We start from the raw sequence: 18,908 nt of genomic DNA, 5'->3' as shown, positions 1-18,908 counted from the left end.
CAGGCACAGGGCAGGTGAGGCAGCGCGGCGTCGCGCCGAGGCACTGACGGCAGTGACACAGCGGGAAGCAGACGGGGCACGGCCCGCATCCCCCCACCCACAGAGCCGGGAGCCCGAGCGCCGCCGGCCCCGCGAGGGCTGCGGAGGAGCGGGGTGAGCCCGGCAAGCCCCGGCACGCAGCCTGGGAACCGGCCGAACCGGCCCCCGCCGCCCGCGGCCCTGCTAGGGGAGCGCCGGGCACGTGCGGACGGGGCTCGCGGCAGCCGCAGCGGCACGGCCGCTTCACGCCGTCCCCTCGCCGCCTCGCGGACCTTCCTCCCCTCCTCCCTCGGCGCGGGCCCGAAGCGGAGGCCCTGAGGCGCGCCCCCCACCCTTCCCCTCAGGCGCGGCCGCCGCCGCCCTCTGCACGCGGGCCCCAACGGCGGCCTCACCGCTGCCTCCGCGCCGCCGCCGCCTCCGCTTCCCCTCCGCCGCCTCCTCCTGCCCCTCTGCGGCGCCGCTCCCGGCTCAGCTCGGCGGGCGGGAGGCGGGGCGGGGCGGGCGGACGGACAACGTCTGCCGGGCTCGCGGCTCCGCGAGGCGGGGACTGCAGCAGCAGCGGGAACCGCTCCCCCTGCCGCGCTCCGGCGCTGCTTTTCCCCTCCTCTCTCGGTCCCCATCCTCTCCTCCCGCCGCCTTTGTCTCTCCCCCCGCTTTGTTCGCCCCGGGGCAGTGCCCTTCCCTTGGGGCACAGAGAGTCAATGGCCGAGGGGAGGATAAAGGGGGGGAAGAGACACGAGCTCTCAGCTTCACACGGCCCTGCACGAGCAACCTCAACGTGTGCCGTTTCTCCATTTTCCTTTTGTCCGCAGGCCCAGAAGTGTTATAATGCCTTCTCACTCTCCCTCTGAGGCGGCACTGTGCTTGTGGAACACCAATTCTCCCTTTGGTGATGCAGAAATGGCTGAGCAGCAGCTCCACCCTATCGACAACGATTTAATAGCAGTTCTCGAGGCTGAATCAAAGAGCTCTGCTCCGCTTCCCTGCATACAGCGTTGGCTCTGCTGAATTCATCACAAAGCAAACCTGTTCCAGTCCCGTACGTTTGGTTCTTGTGCGATCCTGTTTGAACAAAAGGGTGATGAGAAAGCAATTCCAGCACTGGAGCCCAATTGCAGTTTATGATTCAACGTGGCATCATTCCCTGGCGTTCACCCAGCATGGTAAAGCACAGAACGGTGTGACACAGGGCCCAGAATAATAGCTTGCAACTAGACCAGCATTTAGCAACGTTTGTTGGTATTTCACTTCCTAAGTGTAAAATGGAAGCTCTTACTGTGGCATTGAGGTGTTGAAATTGATAATCAAAACCTCCGTACAGAGGGGTTTCTTCCTCTCCATAAAATTTGTTCCACTGAACTGGAAACTTCAAGATTTAAATATGAGATTGTATTTAGAAGCACAGAGCCGGGAATTTACTGCTTACAGCAAGGAAGGGCCCTGCAGCCCCTCGCAAAGGGAATAAACCCTTAACACATACAACATAATTTAGTTTAAAACTTTTTAAAAAATAACTTTACAGAACACTTGTACAAAATACCTGTTGTCCTCTCAGGCTCTCAGTCCCAGTTGAGGACCTTTGCAAGTGTGTTCTGGTATCACAGATTTGAGCTCTCCATATTGATGTGATGTTTTTCATCATCCTTCCTGTGTTAATTTCCTTTTTGTTTCAGATAATTTAATACCAGGTAAGTAGATTTCAGGAGTGCAATGCAGTGTAATGCACAACATTTTGTTAAGCAATACTAGACAGCTGTAATTAGTATAAAGCCCAGCAACTAGAAGTCAATTTACTATCAAAGGTAGAAAACTAAGGTGCAGCTTTGTGCTGCCCTTTCAGTACTTTATTAAAATACAAGCAGTAAGTAACAACACTAAAATTATAAATGAAATATGTTTCAAACATATACGTAGCTTTCTCCACCTCCTGGGAAAACTAAAGCTAAAAAAGGTCCTGTTCCTACAGCAGGAACTCAGAATCAAGTTGCACAGATCAGAAGTTTCTACCTATAAAGTGAACATACCACAGTCAGCAGGACATACTCAAGTACGAAGATTTTGAGTACAGGATTTTCTTCCTCTGAATGATCTCTTCAGCGTTTACACCTGGCAATTCCTATACGGAAACTCAGTTCACACCTTTTTTCTCTGCAGCACTTTGACTGATGTATATCACGTAGTTTTATCCCTAAGAAGCGAGATCTAAAAAATTGTTGCAGACTAGGAAATTGTTTTCACAGTTTAATGGATTGAAAGGCTACAAAATTTTTTATTCCCAACATACTTACTGCTTTCCTTTCCTAGGATAGCAGTCACAAAAAAGCCATGCAAGTCTATGCTCTTTGTTGGTGTTCTACATAGGACAAATTTGCATCCAGTTCTACATTATTTGTTTCACCCATGTTTGGTAGAACAACAGAAAACAGTATTTTAAGAATCTTTTCTGCATGCTTATCCAAGGTACTTAAGTTGATCTGACAACAGTAAGAGCCACCTTGACTATAAATGTTTCATTTTACAGATAACTTGAGAAACCATTTTCTATTAAAGAAGATACCACACACATTTAAGAACAAAAGGTGAAGCAAATCAGAAAGTTTTATCCCTACTGAGTTTCTAAACAAAGGGTGCATCAACTTCTGTTCAGTCACTGGATGACAGCTAAATATTACGTTGCAAAAAGCCTTATGTCTGCTGCTAGTAGTTAAGTAAACTTTAGGAAGTGCCAATTGTCACTTACATATTAATTACCATGTTATTAAATCCATCCTGTTTGTAACCTTCTTCAAGGACTGAGACTAATTCCTCATTTGTCCTCTTCCACCTCTTTAAATATAAATATGATTTTTGGAGCTACAATATGATCTTAAGAAGAGCAGCAAGCTTCAGTGGCATTTAATTATCAGAAGCAATACAACTGTGTACAAAATGAGGGCACTACAGACTTCCATAGCAATTACAAATACTTGTGAGAAAAATACAGCCAAACCTTTTCATCCTCTTATTTTTTCAGCTATCCTGCCTTTCTGATGTGCAGCAAACAATTTTTCTTAGCACCTACCATGTCTTTCAGTTATCTTCTAGATTCTCAGCCACTGATCTTTAGTGACTTTTTAAGCACTGTCAATTAGATTATAAAAACATAAGTTAGAAATGTAAACCTCTTTAAGATGCTAACCACCTGACTGATGGCCACAGAATTTGGCAGAGATTTTTTGTTTCCCCTGATGTAAATTAGCATTTCTGAATACTTTTGCTGTTCCCAATCCTGTAAGCAAACATGAACATCATGCCAGCAGGAATCTGTGGGAAAATCTGCATGGTGATTGCTCACACTATACCCACCCCATTACAAATTTTATTATTCATTTTCGTAAGCTCTAATCTAGGCTATTACGCCACACCAATCACCATGGGAACCTGACTTTAAATTCCAGAAATGCTTTTGCTGTTCAGCTTCCCTCAGATCTTGTAGTGTCATCTGACTGCAGTTTCAATATACAAAAGTAATCTGAATAGTTGTATCTGACAGAGTAAAGAAATCCAATAAATGCAAGTATTTTTAGTGCAGAGTACTTGATAAAAGCAGGGAAAGCATGGCTGAATACTACAATGAGATTGAGATCAAGATGAGCTCATTCCTTACGAGAGAAATCACAGAGATAACTGCATGTGAAGACACAGAGCAGAGGCAGATACAGTAAGGGGTTTTATGCATTGGTTCTGCTTGATTTTCTCAGAGCATTATCCATCCTAACCACAACATCCCCAGGAAGGAGGATTTCAAAGACAGCTATGAGTACCTAGTATTTCCTGTCACCTTTATTTAAGAACAGTAACTGTGAGAGTTAAAAAGAGAAATTAGATAGATCCTGCTACAGGATGTTTGCTCTTCTGAGACCAAATATAAGCATTTAAAAAGTTCTCTTATAAAAGTTCCTTTTTCTTTTCCTTAATTTAAGTTTTATCATTTGAAAGGCAAAGGAAGTAAAATGAGAAAGGGCATTCTATTTCCAACCATCTTTTGCTTTACCAAGTTTGTAAAGAAATTTTTGGGCTAAAAACTTTTATTTTAGTATATGGGTTATATGTTTGTTTGTTTGGTTTTGTTTTTATAGAAGAAGGGTTTAGATTTTGGCAGCCTCAAATTTGAAACAAAACTAAACATCTACAGATATCTTTTTTAAATTGGATAGAAGAGGAAAAAAAAATGGAAGAAAAGTTCTCAATATATGATACAGGTGGCCTAGGTCAGCAATAGCTCATGCTCCAAATCATAACAGGATTAAGGGATAGCCTCTAAACACTGAGATACAGACACAAGCCAAATGCCAGGCAAAGCCTGGTAACCAAACACTTTCCATTCACTAGCTCTGTGCAGCTCCCTGCTCAGCATTTCATTAGTTCCCAGCTAGCCATCTATTCAGTTGCCTGCTTTTGTCTCTCAATGACCAACTAACTCATCTCACAGATGTTGACTACATAGGAAAACATTCATACCATCTATTTATCAATTATAATGACCTAATTAGAAAAGAAGCAGCATTAGCATCAAATGACTTACCACCTTAAACGTATTTGAGTGACAGTCCTGGTGTTTGTTATCCCTAGCAGGAGGGAGAGTAGGCATCTGCTATCACTAGTTTGGGTTAGAAAAATAAAGAAGGCACAAAGCATCATAGAAAATAATTCCAAACACACAAACAGCTTGCAATAGCCTGTTTTCCAACACTTTAAAATACAAACAAAACCAAGCCACACACATCAAAACTAAAGAAACAAATGGACGAGAACTAAATTAAATGGGAACAATCTGAATTCACAACTGTAGGAACTAAAATTCAAGTGTATATCCTGTCTGTATGCTCCCAATTGTATCAGGCTGCATGTGGAGAACACAAACATTTGCTGACTTGAACAACCAGTCAGTCCAGTCACTTTGCACAAAAATTCTAATGGATATAAAGTATGTCGCCCCAAACACAGAGCATCCCTGCCCCAAGCCTCCCAAAAACATTTGCTTTAGAAACCAGGAGATAAAATCTTCCCATATTGAAAAAGACCTCTATCCCCAAGTAGTTTTCATTCAACAACTACAAGAGTCCCCAGAGCAAAGTTCCATGCCTTACAAATGAAGGATTTAACATATTTAAGCTAGTATTTAGAACTGCATTTAGAGCTTGGTTGCTGAAATGTCTTCACTTTATTCTTCCTCCTGATTTCTTCAACATAAATCTTGGAAGCAAGGAGTTAACAACTAGTTTAGTAAGTCTGATAACTTGCAGAAACATCTAAGACTTATCTATTCCAATCAGTTAAGTGGAAGGGCAATTTATTATGAATTTATTGTGAACATGCAGAGCTAAGTATAGCACTAGAGAGCTAAGTATATATATACTATTATATATTTATATTATATACTAAGTATATAATATAAAATGATTTTAATATTGTGTCTGCAAGCAAAGCATAAGCATACAAGTATGCCAATAAAGTCTGTATGCCCTAGTAAAGAAGGAACATTTCATAAGGCCTATTAAAAAAAAAAGGATCTTCTAAGGCGTGGAGACAGAACTGCATGTTTAAGATATGAGCACCTCAACACACCCAAAGGTGTATAACTTGAAATGATTACATCACACCATCATCCGCATGCGAATGACGCACTGCACAGCATATAATAGCTTGGGTAGATGGTGATGACTAGCTTTAAACTTTATGGGAGGAAGAAGCATGGAGGAAGCACAAAATCTCTAGGTTATTTCCACTAGAGCTTTCTTTGTCAAGTGCATAGGAGCTGGAAGTTCCTGGCTTGAAAGCAGTACTCTTACTTTTTCCAAGAAAAGATCAGCTAGAAAAAGCCTATTGTTTCAGTTCATATGATGAACGTTTACTTGGAGCTCTACGTTCCACATGGGAACAGATAAACTGAAGTGAACCATGCTGCAAACAGAGCCTTTTCAGCCTCTCCGAAGTCACACTGTTCATGTAAAGACTCTTGGAAGTTTTCCATTCGAAGTTTAGAGCAATAAAAGGAAAAAAATATAAGCACTCGATCTGAAAAAAACTTGTGTTTTTTGTAAGCATTCAAATGCAGAGCTCACTAATTCGACACATTATAAGAATCTTTGGGAAATATCTACAATCTGTAAAGCTGAAGTTGTTAACAAACAGGTTCAGTCTCTGAAGTTATCAAATACAACCTTAGACATCCTTACCTCAAAAGTGTTTTCTTCAGTCCTTGAAAATCCTTTATTTTACTGCGCATCTCACGTGGTAGAAACACTTTTTTCCCTGCATTTAAGGACAAACAAATGCTTTACCAGCTTTAAAGAACACTGTTAAACCAAACCAGTACTCCCTCTGTCGGCCATGCAGATGCGTAGTCGTCCCACTTACCAGTCGCTTCGAACAGAGGTGAGAGGAGAGGGAAAATACAAAAGCTAGAACAGTTAGTTAGCAGAATTGCAATATTTCTCAGCTTTGGCCTTTCAAAAATGAGCAGTTCTTTAGATTATGAAAATTGAGTATCATAAGCAGGTTAGCTGAAATAATTTTAACATCTTAATTATAAAAACATGAACCCAGTTGTTATGACTTTTCCTAAAATAATCAATTCACTTCACCCTCATTTTAATCAGCTTGTTTTTCCTAATTATCCTCAGCAGCTTATTTCAAGAAATCAGCAGTCTAATGACTTAGAACTCCAATTAAAAAAAATATTTATAAAAACCTCATTTATTAAACCTCTGTACATAAAAATGAACATGTATGTACAGCAAGTTTACATGAAGAAGGATGTTACAAAAGATACAGTGGTAATTAAAACTGATCCACATAAATAAAAGTTTATAAAAATACTTGAAGTGGTGAAGATAATGCTGGTAATCCCCGATCATTTTCGTCCAATTTCCACGACTTTGACATGGGAAGCCTTAACTTTAGATTTTTTTAAAAAACATTCTGAATATATTAAACTTATCTACAGGATAATTAGCAAAATCTATAAAGTATCCATTATTGTACAAAGGATATTAAAAAAAAAAATCACCAATCCACCTGAAATTCAAGGACAATGCAACTCTTAGCCAAACTAATGAACAATAAGACAAGTCTCTCTTTTTAGAGCGGTGAACAATTTACTTGCCAATGCAAATCAACAGTCCCATTATTCCTTAGTGGAAGAATGCAATTTGGGAACTCTGTATTTTTCTGGCTGGATTGGTTCTGGTCAAGGTGGAAGCCCTGCATTGACTTCAGTTTTGAGGAAGAACAGGGGCAGAGCTGTAATCTTTAGAGATTTTCTCCTTCCTACAGAAGGATGAGGAAGGTTATATGAGTTTGTAAAACTGAAGGAGAGAGAAGGGTGCAGGAATTTGAACATAAAGAAACAAAGGAAGACCAGTTAAAAGTCAAGTCTTTTTCTTTTGCTGGTTTCTTGGGGAATTCTTCAGCACACTTCTTATTCGAAGGTAAGTGCCCGTTGACTCAGTCATATTTTCAAACTCAAAAGGTGCTATACCTACAGCAAACTTGCTCATATCAGGAACAGGATTTGAGCTCTTTGCAGATGACTCAGTGCTTGTCACTTTATTATCAACCGTACTTTCTCCATCGTTAACCTTGTGATTGGGAGCAGGCACGGTGTTACCCAGCAGGTCTTCAGAATCTGAATTATCAGGATCTTCCTTTAAATTAAGTGAACTATTATCTGGATTAGGACTAGTTAGAGGATGTTCATTTTCTGGTACCTGTTCACTGATACTGGAAAACTTAGTTTCCAATGTTACCATCTTATCAGATGATCTTACTTCTGCAACAAGATCTACTTCGTTCCTGGATGGTGATGATGTAACAGAATTTCCAGTTAAAGGTGTATCAACAGGGATATCAGAGTCACTGTTTGTGCTTTCTGCTTGCTCTAATGCTGCCCAAATTAATCGCTGCTGTTCCTCCAGTTCTTCCAAGGTCAGAGTATCCTCATCCATGGTTGAGTCCACTATTTTTGGCTGAGAAACATCACTGGAAGAATTTAATGATGGAACAGTGTTAGGAAGAGGAGGATGGGTGGGTGTTGAAGGTTGAGTTGGTGTAAGACTTCGTGGAGTAAGTGGAGGTGTGCCTTGTGGTAAAGGAGGAGGAGTTGAAATCACTGGAGGTCCAGGTGGCAGTGGAGGTTGGAACTGAAAACTGTTAGTTGTTTGAGATCTTTGTGACCCTTCCACATCTAGAAACAGATAACAGGCTTCTATTAGAATCTGAAGTCTGACTAGGACAACATTCAATGCCAATGCTTTAGGATATGAACTATCAGACATATGCATCCTCATACCTGGTTTTCAGCTGAGCTAGAACGAGTTTTCTGAAAGTTTCAACATCCACTCAAATTACCTGTTTGGGGATTTTAACTCTCCTGGCCATTTCACAAAAAAGCTATGAAACAAATAAATCTCTTGAATGTACTGAACAGACTTTTCTTCCAGACTTAGACACACTAAGGTACCCTCTCTTATAAGAAACCCAAAAGCAAAGATAAAAACTTCTCCATCTATTCTAACATTAAAACAACACCAGACCCCCTGTTAGTTTGACTCATTTTTAAAGTTGTGAGTTTGTAACATCCTGAAGTATTTAATCCAAGTATTTTAGGATTCTGAGGTCTTTATAACAGAATTTTCTTCAAAATACATCTGAAGTGAAGAGATTGGAATGGGTAACCAGGATTCCAGTTGCTCTGAGCACATCTGAAACTTCTTGCTTACCTTAAGCATTACCGTAGCGAATACTAAAGCACTGGTTTCTCTTTGTCTACAGTAACATTTCAATCCAGAGAAGTTATTTTGGAAATAAAAATTGAAACTAGGGGAAAAAAAAATGACAAGCAGAATAACTATACCAGAATCTAGGTCCATGTCAGCTACTGCTACCTCCAAGTCATCTTTAGGTCGTTTTGAATGGTGAGAGCTTGGCTGCGGTGCAGTCCTTTTATTGCTAGATTTTGAACTTGGCTGAAAGGAAGTCAACCAGGAAAACAAAGTAAGTTAGAATTAGATTATTTAATGTAACATTTCCAGCTTTAAGAACACATGTAAAACAGTTTTGTAACTATAGTTATTCAGTGACTGGGTTTGTAAACTTAAGTTTGAGGCATTTAATGTAACTGAACAGACCTGTAGTTTGGTTAAGCTGAAGTGGCAAAGGAGCATTATTAAACAGTGGAGACTGAGTGCAGAATATCTATCTTCCCCTCTTTAATGGAAGTACTCTACAGCGGACAATACTAGATGAGAGTCAGAGAAGAACAGAGAATCATACACAACAGTGTTTTCTCAAGTCACTGTGTTAAGATTACTGTAAATCATGTCCACAAAAAGTTTTTCACTCATTAGGGAAGTCTGGAAACAAGATCGGTTTTAGGCTGAAAAGTTTATACCTTATATCCTTATACCTTATATCTCTTTTTCTAAACATGAAACTCTTCTGTTAGAACAGGTATGCCAAGTTACAGACTACCTTACTGGTTCACTGGACTGAAAAAGAATAAATCACTACAGAGATAACTGTTACTGTAAAACTAACAAAAGCACCAGGATTTCACAACTGGTGGTGTCAATGAGATGGTCTGAATGAAGACAAACAAGAAATTATTGTCTCCACTAACAACATGACAACTTCTCTTTTTTGAGAGTAAAACTGGGATATATTCACCGCATGAAAATTAGACAGGTAGTGAGCAAAAACATCCTTCTGTTGAGACGGCTGCATGGGGATGGAACCAAATATCTGCCACTCCTACAACAACAAAAAGAGAGACAAAAGGCTGAACATTGTGTGTGTTTGGCTTAATAATACGACAGTAGAACTAAAGAGAAATGCTAAGGGATTAACAAGCAAGACGAATTCATCCTCTCATCAGAAACCTTATTTATCAGAGGTAAACAGATCTCAAGCAGGAACTTAGGAAGGCAAACCAAAAGTACTGCAACTTGTGAATACAAAGAACTAATGGAGTGTAGTGTTATTATTATTACTTGGTAATTTATTATTATTCTTATTACCTGATAGTACTCGTAATAATAAAAAAGCATCACAAGAACATGCAGAAAATGTAGATGGGCAAAAGGAACAGGCAAACTCCTACATAACATTTTGTCTTTAAAGGAAACTCAATTAACCCAGACTCCTGTTGGTCTTATAATGGAAATAAACACCACAGAAGCACTGCCAAACCCTGCCCAGAATATATCAGATGTCACCTGAACAGCCCCCACCTCCAAAGCAAGCACTTAAATAGCTGTTGAAAGAAAACTGCCAGATGGACGATGCAGAACATTAAACTTGGCTAACAGCAATAAGCATTAATAGGCTGCTCAGAAAGCAGACAGCCACTTACATCTGGGATCCCACTCGGAGTGGAGATATTAAAGCCTGGATAGTTAATCAACTTAGAGACATCGTAAGTGACATGTTTTGGTTGAAGACATCCTTCATCTTCTGTTTCATTATCACCTATAAATAAAAAACATAATTATTACCAATGCTAATTAACGCCACGGAATAAATGCACAGGATCACGAACACGGTTTTGGTTTTTGGAATGTAAGTTGATAGATCTAACACACACACACCTTTACCATCATAAAGAGCAAGTCCCGAGTGCTCCATTTCAGCCTCTTTGAGCCAACCTGGAGGATAACCAAGCTGACGCATGCGATATATAAATGGAGGAAGACTCTTAGCTGTGACACCAAGCGCATCCTGAAGTTCCCCACTGAGTTGAGAAAACAAGAAGTCCATAACTGAGTTTGTTTTTTTTTTAAAGGAAGTTACTAACACGCTGTTACATTTTAAATGAGCAAGCTAAAACAATTCAGCTCAAACCATGTTGCTGGTCAATTGCAGAAATAACAAGTTTGGGGCAAAAACAACTCTGATACTAAAGAAAATCTGTAACACATTTCTCCACACAAATGTACATATGGTCAGACATTCTATGGGAATTCTACTCTTAGAACAACTCACTCCATGGCTTTTTACTTCTTGCTCGTGGCCTTAACTGTAGCTACCAGGACAGGAAGGTTGGAACTTAACAAAACAGAAAATTTACTGATGATTTCTGTAAAGACTGATACCATCATATTACAATTTAAAAAAAATTTCTGGAATAGAGAGAAGACAGCAAGGGACACTCCAAGCTCAATATTTTCAGATTCCTGCATGCATTTTAGTTTATCAGGAACTTAATGTATTTGCAGTTCTCCCTGTGAAAGGCATCTGAAAAGCAACAGCATGAAATAGTTCTCCCTACGTTAAGGAAAGGGTCATGGGGAAAGGCAGTGAGATGTGGTTTGAAAAATGCACAATTTATTAAAAATTGGCAAACAAATTCAAGCAGAATACACCCATAAAAAAGAGTAGCAGATGGACTTAGAAGATTTTGAATAGCAACATCTGGCATTTCAAAGGCAGAAAAGTCATTCCAGAAAAACATTGCAACAGCTAATGAAAGGAAAAGAGATACCTAATTACTCCTGGTTTAAATTTTCCAAACCTCTCTTCTACTTCCTCTGCATGATAACGCTGCTGAAAATTCTGATTGCTTGCTTCACCACAAGCTTCCATAAACTCCTTTCTCTTCTCACTTATACGAGCTGCATTTCGTGGCTTGAAGACAATACAATTGGGAAGTTTAAGTTTGGACAATTTACAGTTCGTGCAAGTCTTCACCAAATGTAAAACTGGTATTCCCTGCAACCAAGCTTATTTCGCATGGCAGAGGTAAAACTACAACTGTAATGAACACTACATACTGAAAAAACAGACAATATTTGCATCTTATCAAGTAGAAACAGGAGACATATCTAAGGACATTCTGCAGTTTGAAAAAGGAGACACTCAAAATCCTATGCTATGAAAATGATTTACATTCTGATTTGGAGTTAGAACTTACATGTATGAGCAGTATGACTTAATCAGAAGAGAAGACTAACTGCACATCCTCACCACTGCATCTATTTTCTACTTTTATTTTTTAAATGGTGTAGATCCAATGAAACATTTCTTGAAGAGAGGCACAGCCTCTTAAATACTAATGTAGAGCTTACCTTTGGACAGTCCTTTATTTGATGGTCTTCAGAGCCACAATTGAAACAGTGCGATTTTGGCCTGCTTAAAAATACAGGAAAAAATATATATATTAAAGCTGAAAATCACTTTGCAACATTAAATGCACCTGATTATTTTAAACCTAAGATTTTACTAGACTTAGAAAAACACATAAGCACTGTCTGCTGACTCCTGCCTTTCTTAGATTGACTATTAATATTAATCTTCAAAAGTAAGCAAGAGAATTTTATATCATGTTCTTACATAGGATAAAAAAAACTGAGAAAAACAGACACAGGATAATAATAAATTAAAAAAACACATGACAGCATGTGGAGAAGAAAACAAAGCAAAACAAAACCCCTGAAGTTACAGCAGAAGAGCAGTACTTCCAGGAAGAAACTCATATAATATTTCATAACCTGTATAACAGACATAAGAGGGAATAAGATTCTGCATAAGAGGAAATAAAACACTAACAGAATAATTCAGGTTGGACCTCAGGATGTCTACAATGCAGCTCCCTACTCAAAGCTAGGTCAGCTATAAGATCAGACCAGGCTGTTTAAGGCTTTATGCAGTCAAGTCTTGAAAACCTCTAAGGAAGAAGGCTGTGTGACTTCCCTGGGCAACATGATGCAGTATTTTACTGTCCTAATCGTGAAAAAGCTTCTCTTTGTGCCGTGTTACAGACAGAATTCTCTGAAGGATTTTTGCTTCTGCTTCAATATGCAAACATTGCATTTATTGGTACTGTATGAACAAAACAAAACCTACACACTAAAGCTGATGCCATGTCCTGAGGGAGAGAAGAAAGGATGTTAACACAAGACTTTAAATACAGAATACAGATATAGATCCCTCAGCTGCATACTGTAGTACGGTATTTATTTCTCTTTTGATGCTTGTATCATCAAAGCTCTGACAGATCTCACAATACCAAGAAACAGCATTGTAGAAATAAGCAGGAGGAGCAGCAGGACTGCTACTTCGGAAAGTCCTGGCCCAGAGCTTGAAGAAGTTACACAGACTGTATGCTGAACTGCAACTGCCTTCAAATTTAATTTTCCCTGTAAATTCCCATCGTGGCACACATTTTCAAGGTTATAGGAGGGAACGTCCCCATCTCTAACAAGTCTTCAGACACTGTCTTCTGAAGATTTATCAAATTAGGATGGGAAACATGCAGAGACAAAAGGGTGACACAAGAATAAGTGTCCAAGATGACATCTGCCCACCCTGCTCTAAATCCAACCTGTTGAATTCTCTAATTAGATAAAACAAAGCACATGTTTTGCTCCTCCTTTGTCTATTATTTAAACACAAACATTTGTAGTGATTCAAGTATTTTATCACCGCTCCGTACAATGAGAATGACTCTTCAATCTGGCTTTCCCTTCAGATGGCAACATTTCTAATCAAAACATAGTTTAATTCATTATTTCCCTTCATTCTGTAATTCCTGATGAAAGCTGAGATGGTATTCATTACAATGAAATCAATGATTTCAGATGCTATGAAAACCACGCAGATTTTCAAGTGTAAACTCATTTAACTTTACTTCTTACCTCCCATAAAAGCTATACCATCAACTCTTAAATCATCTGTCTTAATAATAAAGTAAGCCATATGGAAATTGCTCCAGAAAACAGTAAGAATGATGGTAGTACACCAATGCAAGGATGACAAAGCAATCAGTAAAAAGAAGCCACAGAAGAACAGGGCACAAACAATGTCAGAAAGCTTTTGCACATTGAATATAGGCCCTTCCTAAACACATGAGCAAACCACAGAGATCCACTGACTGCAGAGGCTGGTTTACTTCAACTCAGTGCTCAAGTACACTCAAAGGTTTAGTATATATGGGAATAATCACAGTACACATCTGAACTTTGCAGCTCAAAACTTTATATTTAAGAGTAATACAAACCTTTTTGGTTTTACTTGTATTTCTTGTCCATCTAGGGAGAGAATCTGGCTGAAAACTTGCTGATATCTTTAGATTTCAATAAGGAACTGCTACTGGATGAAGCAAAATTTCAATCTTGTTTAAAATATCAATGAAAACCTACTAGGGCTTTGCATAAAATATTGACTTTTCTGGATTGAAGATACATTGATACAGATGGTGCTTAATATGAAGTCTGCACTTCAGAATTATAAACTATAAAACTACATCCACTATATTTGCTAAGAGGGGCTTGTATTGTTTTCTACTACCCAATTTCTATCCAATAAGCTATTTTGTTCTTTACAAGCACTTGCTAAAACTGAAGCTCATAGGCAGAAGTTTCATGTTACTAATTCTGACGTATTTTATATCAATCTTAATACTTTTTGGTAGAATTTCAAAACTGTAACTCACATCTCCACTAAACGTAGACAGGTCGTATCATAGTACTTGTGTTTGCTTTTTGACTGCAAATTATTAGCTGTTCTGCCTACTTGTCTAGCAAAGTATGAGAAGAGAAGAGGGCCACAGGTGAATCAGCATGGAAGAGACTTAAGAGGTAAAGTTCAGAAGCACAGTAGTTTCCAGAGTCTAACAGTTGCTTTTAAAAAGAAAAGCAGATGTCAGATACTGGTTTGACACACTGATTGGTACTTCAGCCATTTAGAACCATGGTATTTCATACACCACTTAACTATTAAGTGCTATTTTAGGCTCAGTGTCTACAGGAGCTCTAAAGATGAGGTAATTTTGAACAGTAATACCTCTGCTCTGGCAAAGCTGACAAACATAAAAGCTTAGCCAGGGTTAACTTCACATTTTAGGAGAAATTCTCCTGTTACGCATCCAGGTTCTTTATCTGGAGGTTGGGAGATTCTACAAATGTCATTTGGAGAGGACTGACTTGATACATTACAACAGGCAGCTTCCAAATGTAAAATTACAGCACAGTGCATACACAGTTCAATGGCAGCCACAAGAAAAGCCAGATTAGCTGGCTTTTTGATTCACAATTTCTTTTCAGATACAAATCATTTTCTAACACTAGGGAGTTACTGTTATGACAAGTCTGTTAACTAGAAAGTGCAGAAAAGAACTGTGAAACTGTTTTTCCTCTCGACTCTCTGTTGCCAAAGTAATGTATGGAAACTGGGGAGATGGGATTATTTGAAGGGGAAAAAAAAGAGAAGTATCTTGTTCAATTTCTTTTAGTCACCAAGGACTCCCATATTAAAAAATATTTTCTCAAATGTTTCCCTCAATGCCACTTTCTAAATACTGGCTTTAGTACATTATAATAGAACCAACTTTAGAATGGATGCAGGATAAGAACATCACATAATTGAATTTTATTAAAAGATTTTCTCCCAGATCCCAAATTTGGCAAAAATTATGTCAGAGAGTATTTGAGTCTGCTGAGCCCTTTTCTTCTCCCATATTACAGATTTCACAGAGGGAAACAACTTGCCTGTATCTGGAATGAACTTTCTTTCCAAACCTAACTGCAGACTGGCCCAGGAAAGCCCTGCATTCACAAGATATATTTACAGGAGCACAGCATTCACTCTTCTTAAAATCAGTCAGCCAATCACACCCAAACACTTGTACCTTTTGAGAACAAAATCCACCAATTTCCCATTAAAACTTTTCATCTTTAATAACTGGTAGGGTTTTAATAGTGATGCACAGTCTTCTGAAATGAATCTGAGCTCAATTTACCAAACTGGCACTCTTTGGATTTGGTAACCAGATAAAGACCCTTGTTTTAGCAAACAGGATACTTAGGTATTTCCCATCCTTCTGTCAGCTGTGGATTCTCATTTAATATAGGCTGTCCCAGTTTATCAAGACAAAAATTGGTAAAATACAGAACACTTCCTACAACCTGTAGAAAAAAAGTCAGAAAATTGTCAGAAAGGTGTCAGCATTTAGGTCAGATTATCGGTAGCATTTCTAGAAATTTACACCACTTGGAATTCTTCCAGGTTTTTCACCCACTCTGTAGATATTTACAAATAATACACACACCCATACCCATGCCTGTACCAATCAGCACTTTTTTTTCTACTGAAGTGGCCAAAACATGCTGAACTTTACTGCTATTACATCGATACAAGAAATTTAATGAGATTTTATTTTAATGCTAGTGTGTATTAAATATGTAGAATGAAGAGTCAGACCTACCATTCAAGAGCATATAGTCAAAAACTTACACTAAAAGCTTCCTTAGTTTTTTTAACAGAATTCGAGCTTGCTGTTTTACAGTCCTCTTCTAAAAGAACACTGGAGGGCTGAGATGAAAAGTAAAAAACACAAGTCCATGATTAAATACAGCAGACAGTATAAAGAAGAGCTCCAAAATTACCAAAGTACATAAAAGGCACAAAATATGGAGTGCAACTTCTACTTTTTCTTGACACATTAGTTAAATAGAGACATTTATGATAATAATAATGATTTCCACAGTCCAAAATATCACTTACATCATTTCTCTCTTTTCACTGTTATGATCCTCTTTTTTTCCCCCCCAGAATAAGCAGTTTTATAACACTTATTTGATAGCTACCTAATTTGCAGTTGTAGAAAAAAAATCTAGAATTTAGCTACTTAACAATGTAAAATTTCAGTATTACCACTACAATCCTTAAAGTACCTGAGGCTTAAGACTGAAGTGCGTTTTTTCTTGTTCATCTCTCTGTTGCTCTTCGTATTTGTGAACTAAATTAAAAACAAAATCTTCGATTTCTTGATGATACTGCCTGCAACAGAGTAAAGCATAAAAAGGTGAAGAAAAGAGCGAGACTGAAATACACACAAATATCTTTTGAAGCATCTGCCATTTACTACTTCAGGATTAACACAAAGGGCAGACAACTCTGACCTGAGAAGGAGGGAGCAATTAACGCACTATGTTTACCAACAACACTTCAGAAACTTTTATTCAGGAGTTCCAAGGATTCACACTTCATTTTACAATAAATACAGACATTGCTACTGAACACAAGAGAGCTCTTGTCTTTTGCTAATTCCCACCCTTTCTCCTCTGCATACTAACAAGTGTATGTTACTAAATATGACATATATTCTTTGGGCAAACATATCCAAACAAAAACCAATGTCTGGCCTCCTATCGGGATTTTTTTATTGAAAAGCTGAAGTACTTACTTAGAAATTACATTGTTCATAAATAAAATCTGCAACAGAGGCCCGTCAATTTTTGAGTTGTCCACTGAAATTCCACTGCAAGAACAGAATATATAAATGCTTATTACATCAGTTTTATTGTAAATACTCCCTATTCAGTTGTCACAGCAAAGAGCCTGCATTCCAGAGAGGAATGTTTGGCCAATACAAGTTCCATTATTTTAGGAAGTTCCTATTACCTTAAACAAAAATCCTTCTCTTCTGAGCAAAGTATTTTGTGGTTCATTGTACGAAGAACACAAAACGGAATATGGAAGTTTTCTTCTAAGAGCATATAATAAAATGCAGTAAACAGCATTAAGATCTTTTAAGATCTCATAGTGCCATCAAATGACTAGACACTACCTGTAGAACAACAAAATAGTTCTCTTACTTATGTAACTATTGTCACGTACTTGCACTTGCTGCCAAACTTTACAAAAAGTGGTCTTTCCTTAAAGGAATCACAAACAAACGAATATGAATATATAAGTATACACATACATACATAGAGTAACACCAACACAGTTCTTGACAATGAAGTCTAACAAACTTTATGAGAACGGTGTTGGACAGAAGCACTGTAAACCAGCAGTAACATACCTGGGGCGAGTCAGAATATTCAGCTTCCTTTTAAGTTCTTGATGTTACCTTCTAGTTAAGGAACACTGCTTTCTTCAGAAGGCACAACAGCACCTTAATCAATTGCAGGGCTAAATAAGAAAACACCTAACAAAAAGTGCACAGAACATTGCCTGAATTATGTCTTTTTGTAGTTAAAAGATCAAAATACATCACGATGGTTGTATATACATAACTAACTGTAAAGAGGACATCTCAGACGTCAAGCTGCTGGTGTTCATCTCAACAGCTCCTCAAGGAACCATTTGGCAGTTTAAATTTTTTTCTGTTAAAAACAGATTCCTTTTCTTCACGAAAGCAGAAAGAAGTGCAACGCTAAGCGTTTTAACCTGTTCCAGCACCCAAGAACTCAACTGCCCCGTAGCCAAGAGAAGGGCACACTGAGGCTGCAGTGAGAGAAAACTGTCCCCGAGTGGCGGGAGCAGCGCCCGGGGCTGAACGCGAGGAGAACTGCGGGCAGCGGCCCCTCACGGCCCCGCGCCCGGCATCAAGGGCTGCGCGGGAGCAACGCAGGGCGCGGAGCCTGGCCCGGAAGGGATCCGGCGGCGGCTGGCAGCCCCCCGTCCCCGCCCGCCGCAGGCCCCGCCAATCCCGTCAGGATATTCTCCTCCCGCAGCCGCCGCACCGTCTCCTCGCAGCCCCGCAGCCGCTTCTGCAGATCTGAGAAAGCTTCCTCGCGGTCCTCCTCTTCCTCGTCCGCATTGAGGCGAGGCGGCGGCGGCCCGTCCTCCCCCTCGAGCTGCTCGAAGAGCTCGCGATCCCCGAAATCCACCTCGGCCGCCATCTTAAGCCGCAGCAGGAAGGGCGGGGCGCGGGGAGCGCCGGAAGGCCGCCGAGGGGCGAAGGGCGCCTCGCGCCCTATTGAGAACCGCGGGACCCCAGCATGCACTGCGGCAAGGGCGCCACAGCCGCGCCGGGCTGTGCCTGCTGGGAGCTGTAGTGGAGCGGAGGACGAGCTCCGCCGACGCGGGAGGCGCAGGCTGCAGAA

At 39.7% G+C, this 18,908-nt stretch overlaps 3 protein-coding genes across 15 annotated transcripts in view; all 3 read right to left on the bottom strand.

The window, feature by feature from the left end:
• CLIP1 (CAP-Gly domain containing linker protein 1) overlaps window positions 1–560 on the bottom strand; it is a 61,893-nt gene extending 61,333 nt beyond the window's left edge. For 6 of the 8 annotated variants that reach the window (XM_052691201.1, XM_052691206.1, XM_052691207.1 and 3 more), the window contains exon 1: window positions 432–560. The gene's annotated coding sequence lies outside the window, so the exon portion shown is untranslated. The remainder of the gene's footprint in view (window positions 1–431) is intronic. The other 2 variants (XM_052691208.1, XM_052691209.1) reach the window with 1 other exon arrangement.
• A 6,201-nt stretch (window positions 561–6,761) lies between these two features.
• On the bottom strand, window positions 6,762–18,632 carry ZCCHC8 (zinc finger CCHC-type containing 8). 6 transcript variants are annotated; one of them, XM_052691216.1, is made up of 14 exons: window positions 18,546–18,632; window positions 17,882–18,007; window positions 17,261–17,335; window positions 16,749–16,854; window positions 16,309–16,386; window positions 15,877–15,980; window positions 14,075–14,140; window positions 12,144–12,207; window positions 11,561–11,703; window positions 10,668–10,810; window positions 10,433–10,548; window positions 9,748–9,831; window positions 8,936–9,047; window positions 6,762–8,266 (listed from the first exon to the last, which is right to left on the bottom strand). In XM_052691216.1, exons 3-14 carry the CDS (start codon window positions 17,278–17,280, stop codon window positions 7,452–7,454), a joined length of 1,851 nt encoding a protein of 616 aa, XP_052547176.1. In that variant the 5' UTR covers window positions 17,281–17,335; window positions 17,882–18,007; window positions 18,546–18,632; the 3' UTR covers window positions 6,762–7,451. The 6 variants fall into 6 exon arrangements, with proteins under 6 accessions (XP_052547176.1, XP_052547175.1, XP_052547177.1 ...); XM_052691215.1 differs by lacking the exon at window positions 18,546–18,632 and having other exon boundaries at window positions 17,882–18,073; XM_052691217.1 differs by lacking the exon at window positions 18,546–18,632 and having other exon boundaries at window positions 12,144–12,204; window positions 17,882–17,924.
• LOC128084755 (zinc finger CCHC domain-containing protein 8-like) lies at window positions 18,165–18,704 on the bottom strand. Its single transcript, XM_052691222.1, has one exon. The coding sequence runs from the start codon at window positions 18,702–18,704 to the stop codon at window positions 18,408–18,410; it is 297 nt and encodes a 98-aa protein (XP_052547182.1). The 3' UTR covers window positions 18,165–18,407.
• Window positions 18,705–18,908: the final 204 nt, after the last annotated feature.

This window comes from Tympanuchus pallidicinctus, unplaced genomic scaffold (assembly GCF_026119805.1).
Source record: "Tympanuchus pallidicinctus isolate F22 unplaced genomic scaffold, pur_lepc_1.0 scaffold28, whole genome shotgun sequence".
Taxonomy (NCBI): domain Eukaryota; kingdom Metazoa; phylum Chordata; class Aves; order Galliformes; family Phasianidae; genus Tympanuchus; species Tympanuchus pallidicinctus.
This window is presented reverse-complemented; position numbering and strand designations above follow the sequence as displayed.

Coding starts and splice junctions, on each gene's coding strand:
- ZCCHC8 (XM_052691212.1), bottom strand. CDS start 17,597: ATGCTGTTTACTGCATTTTATTATATGCTCTTAGAAGAAAACTTCCAT. Junction 11,704..12,143: donor AAATAAAGGACTGTCCAAAG/GTAAGCTCTACA, acceptor ATTGTCTTCAAG/CCACGAAATGCAGCTCGTAT. Junction 10,811..11,560: donor TTTAAACCAGGAGTAATTAG/GTATCTCTTTTC, acceptor TTCTCAACTCAG/TGGGGAACTTCAGGATGCGC.
- LOC128084755 (XM_052691222.1), bottom strand. CDS start 18,704: ATGGCGGCCGAGGTGGATTTCGGGGATCGCGAGCTCTTCGAGCAGCTC.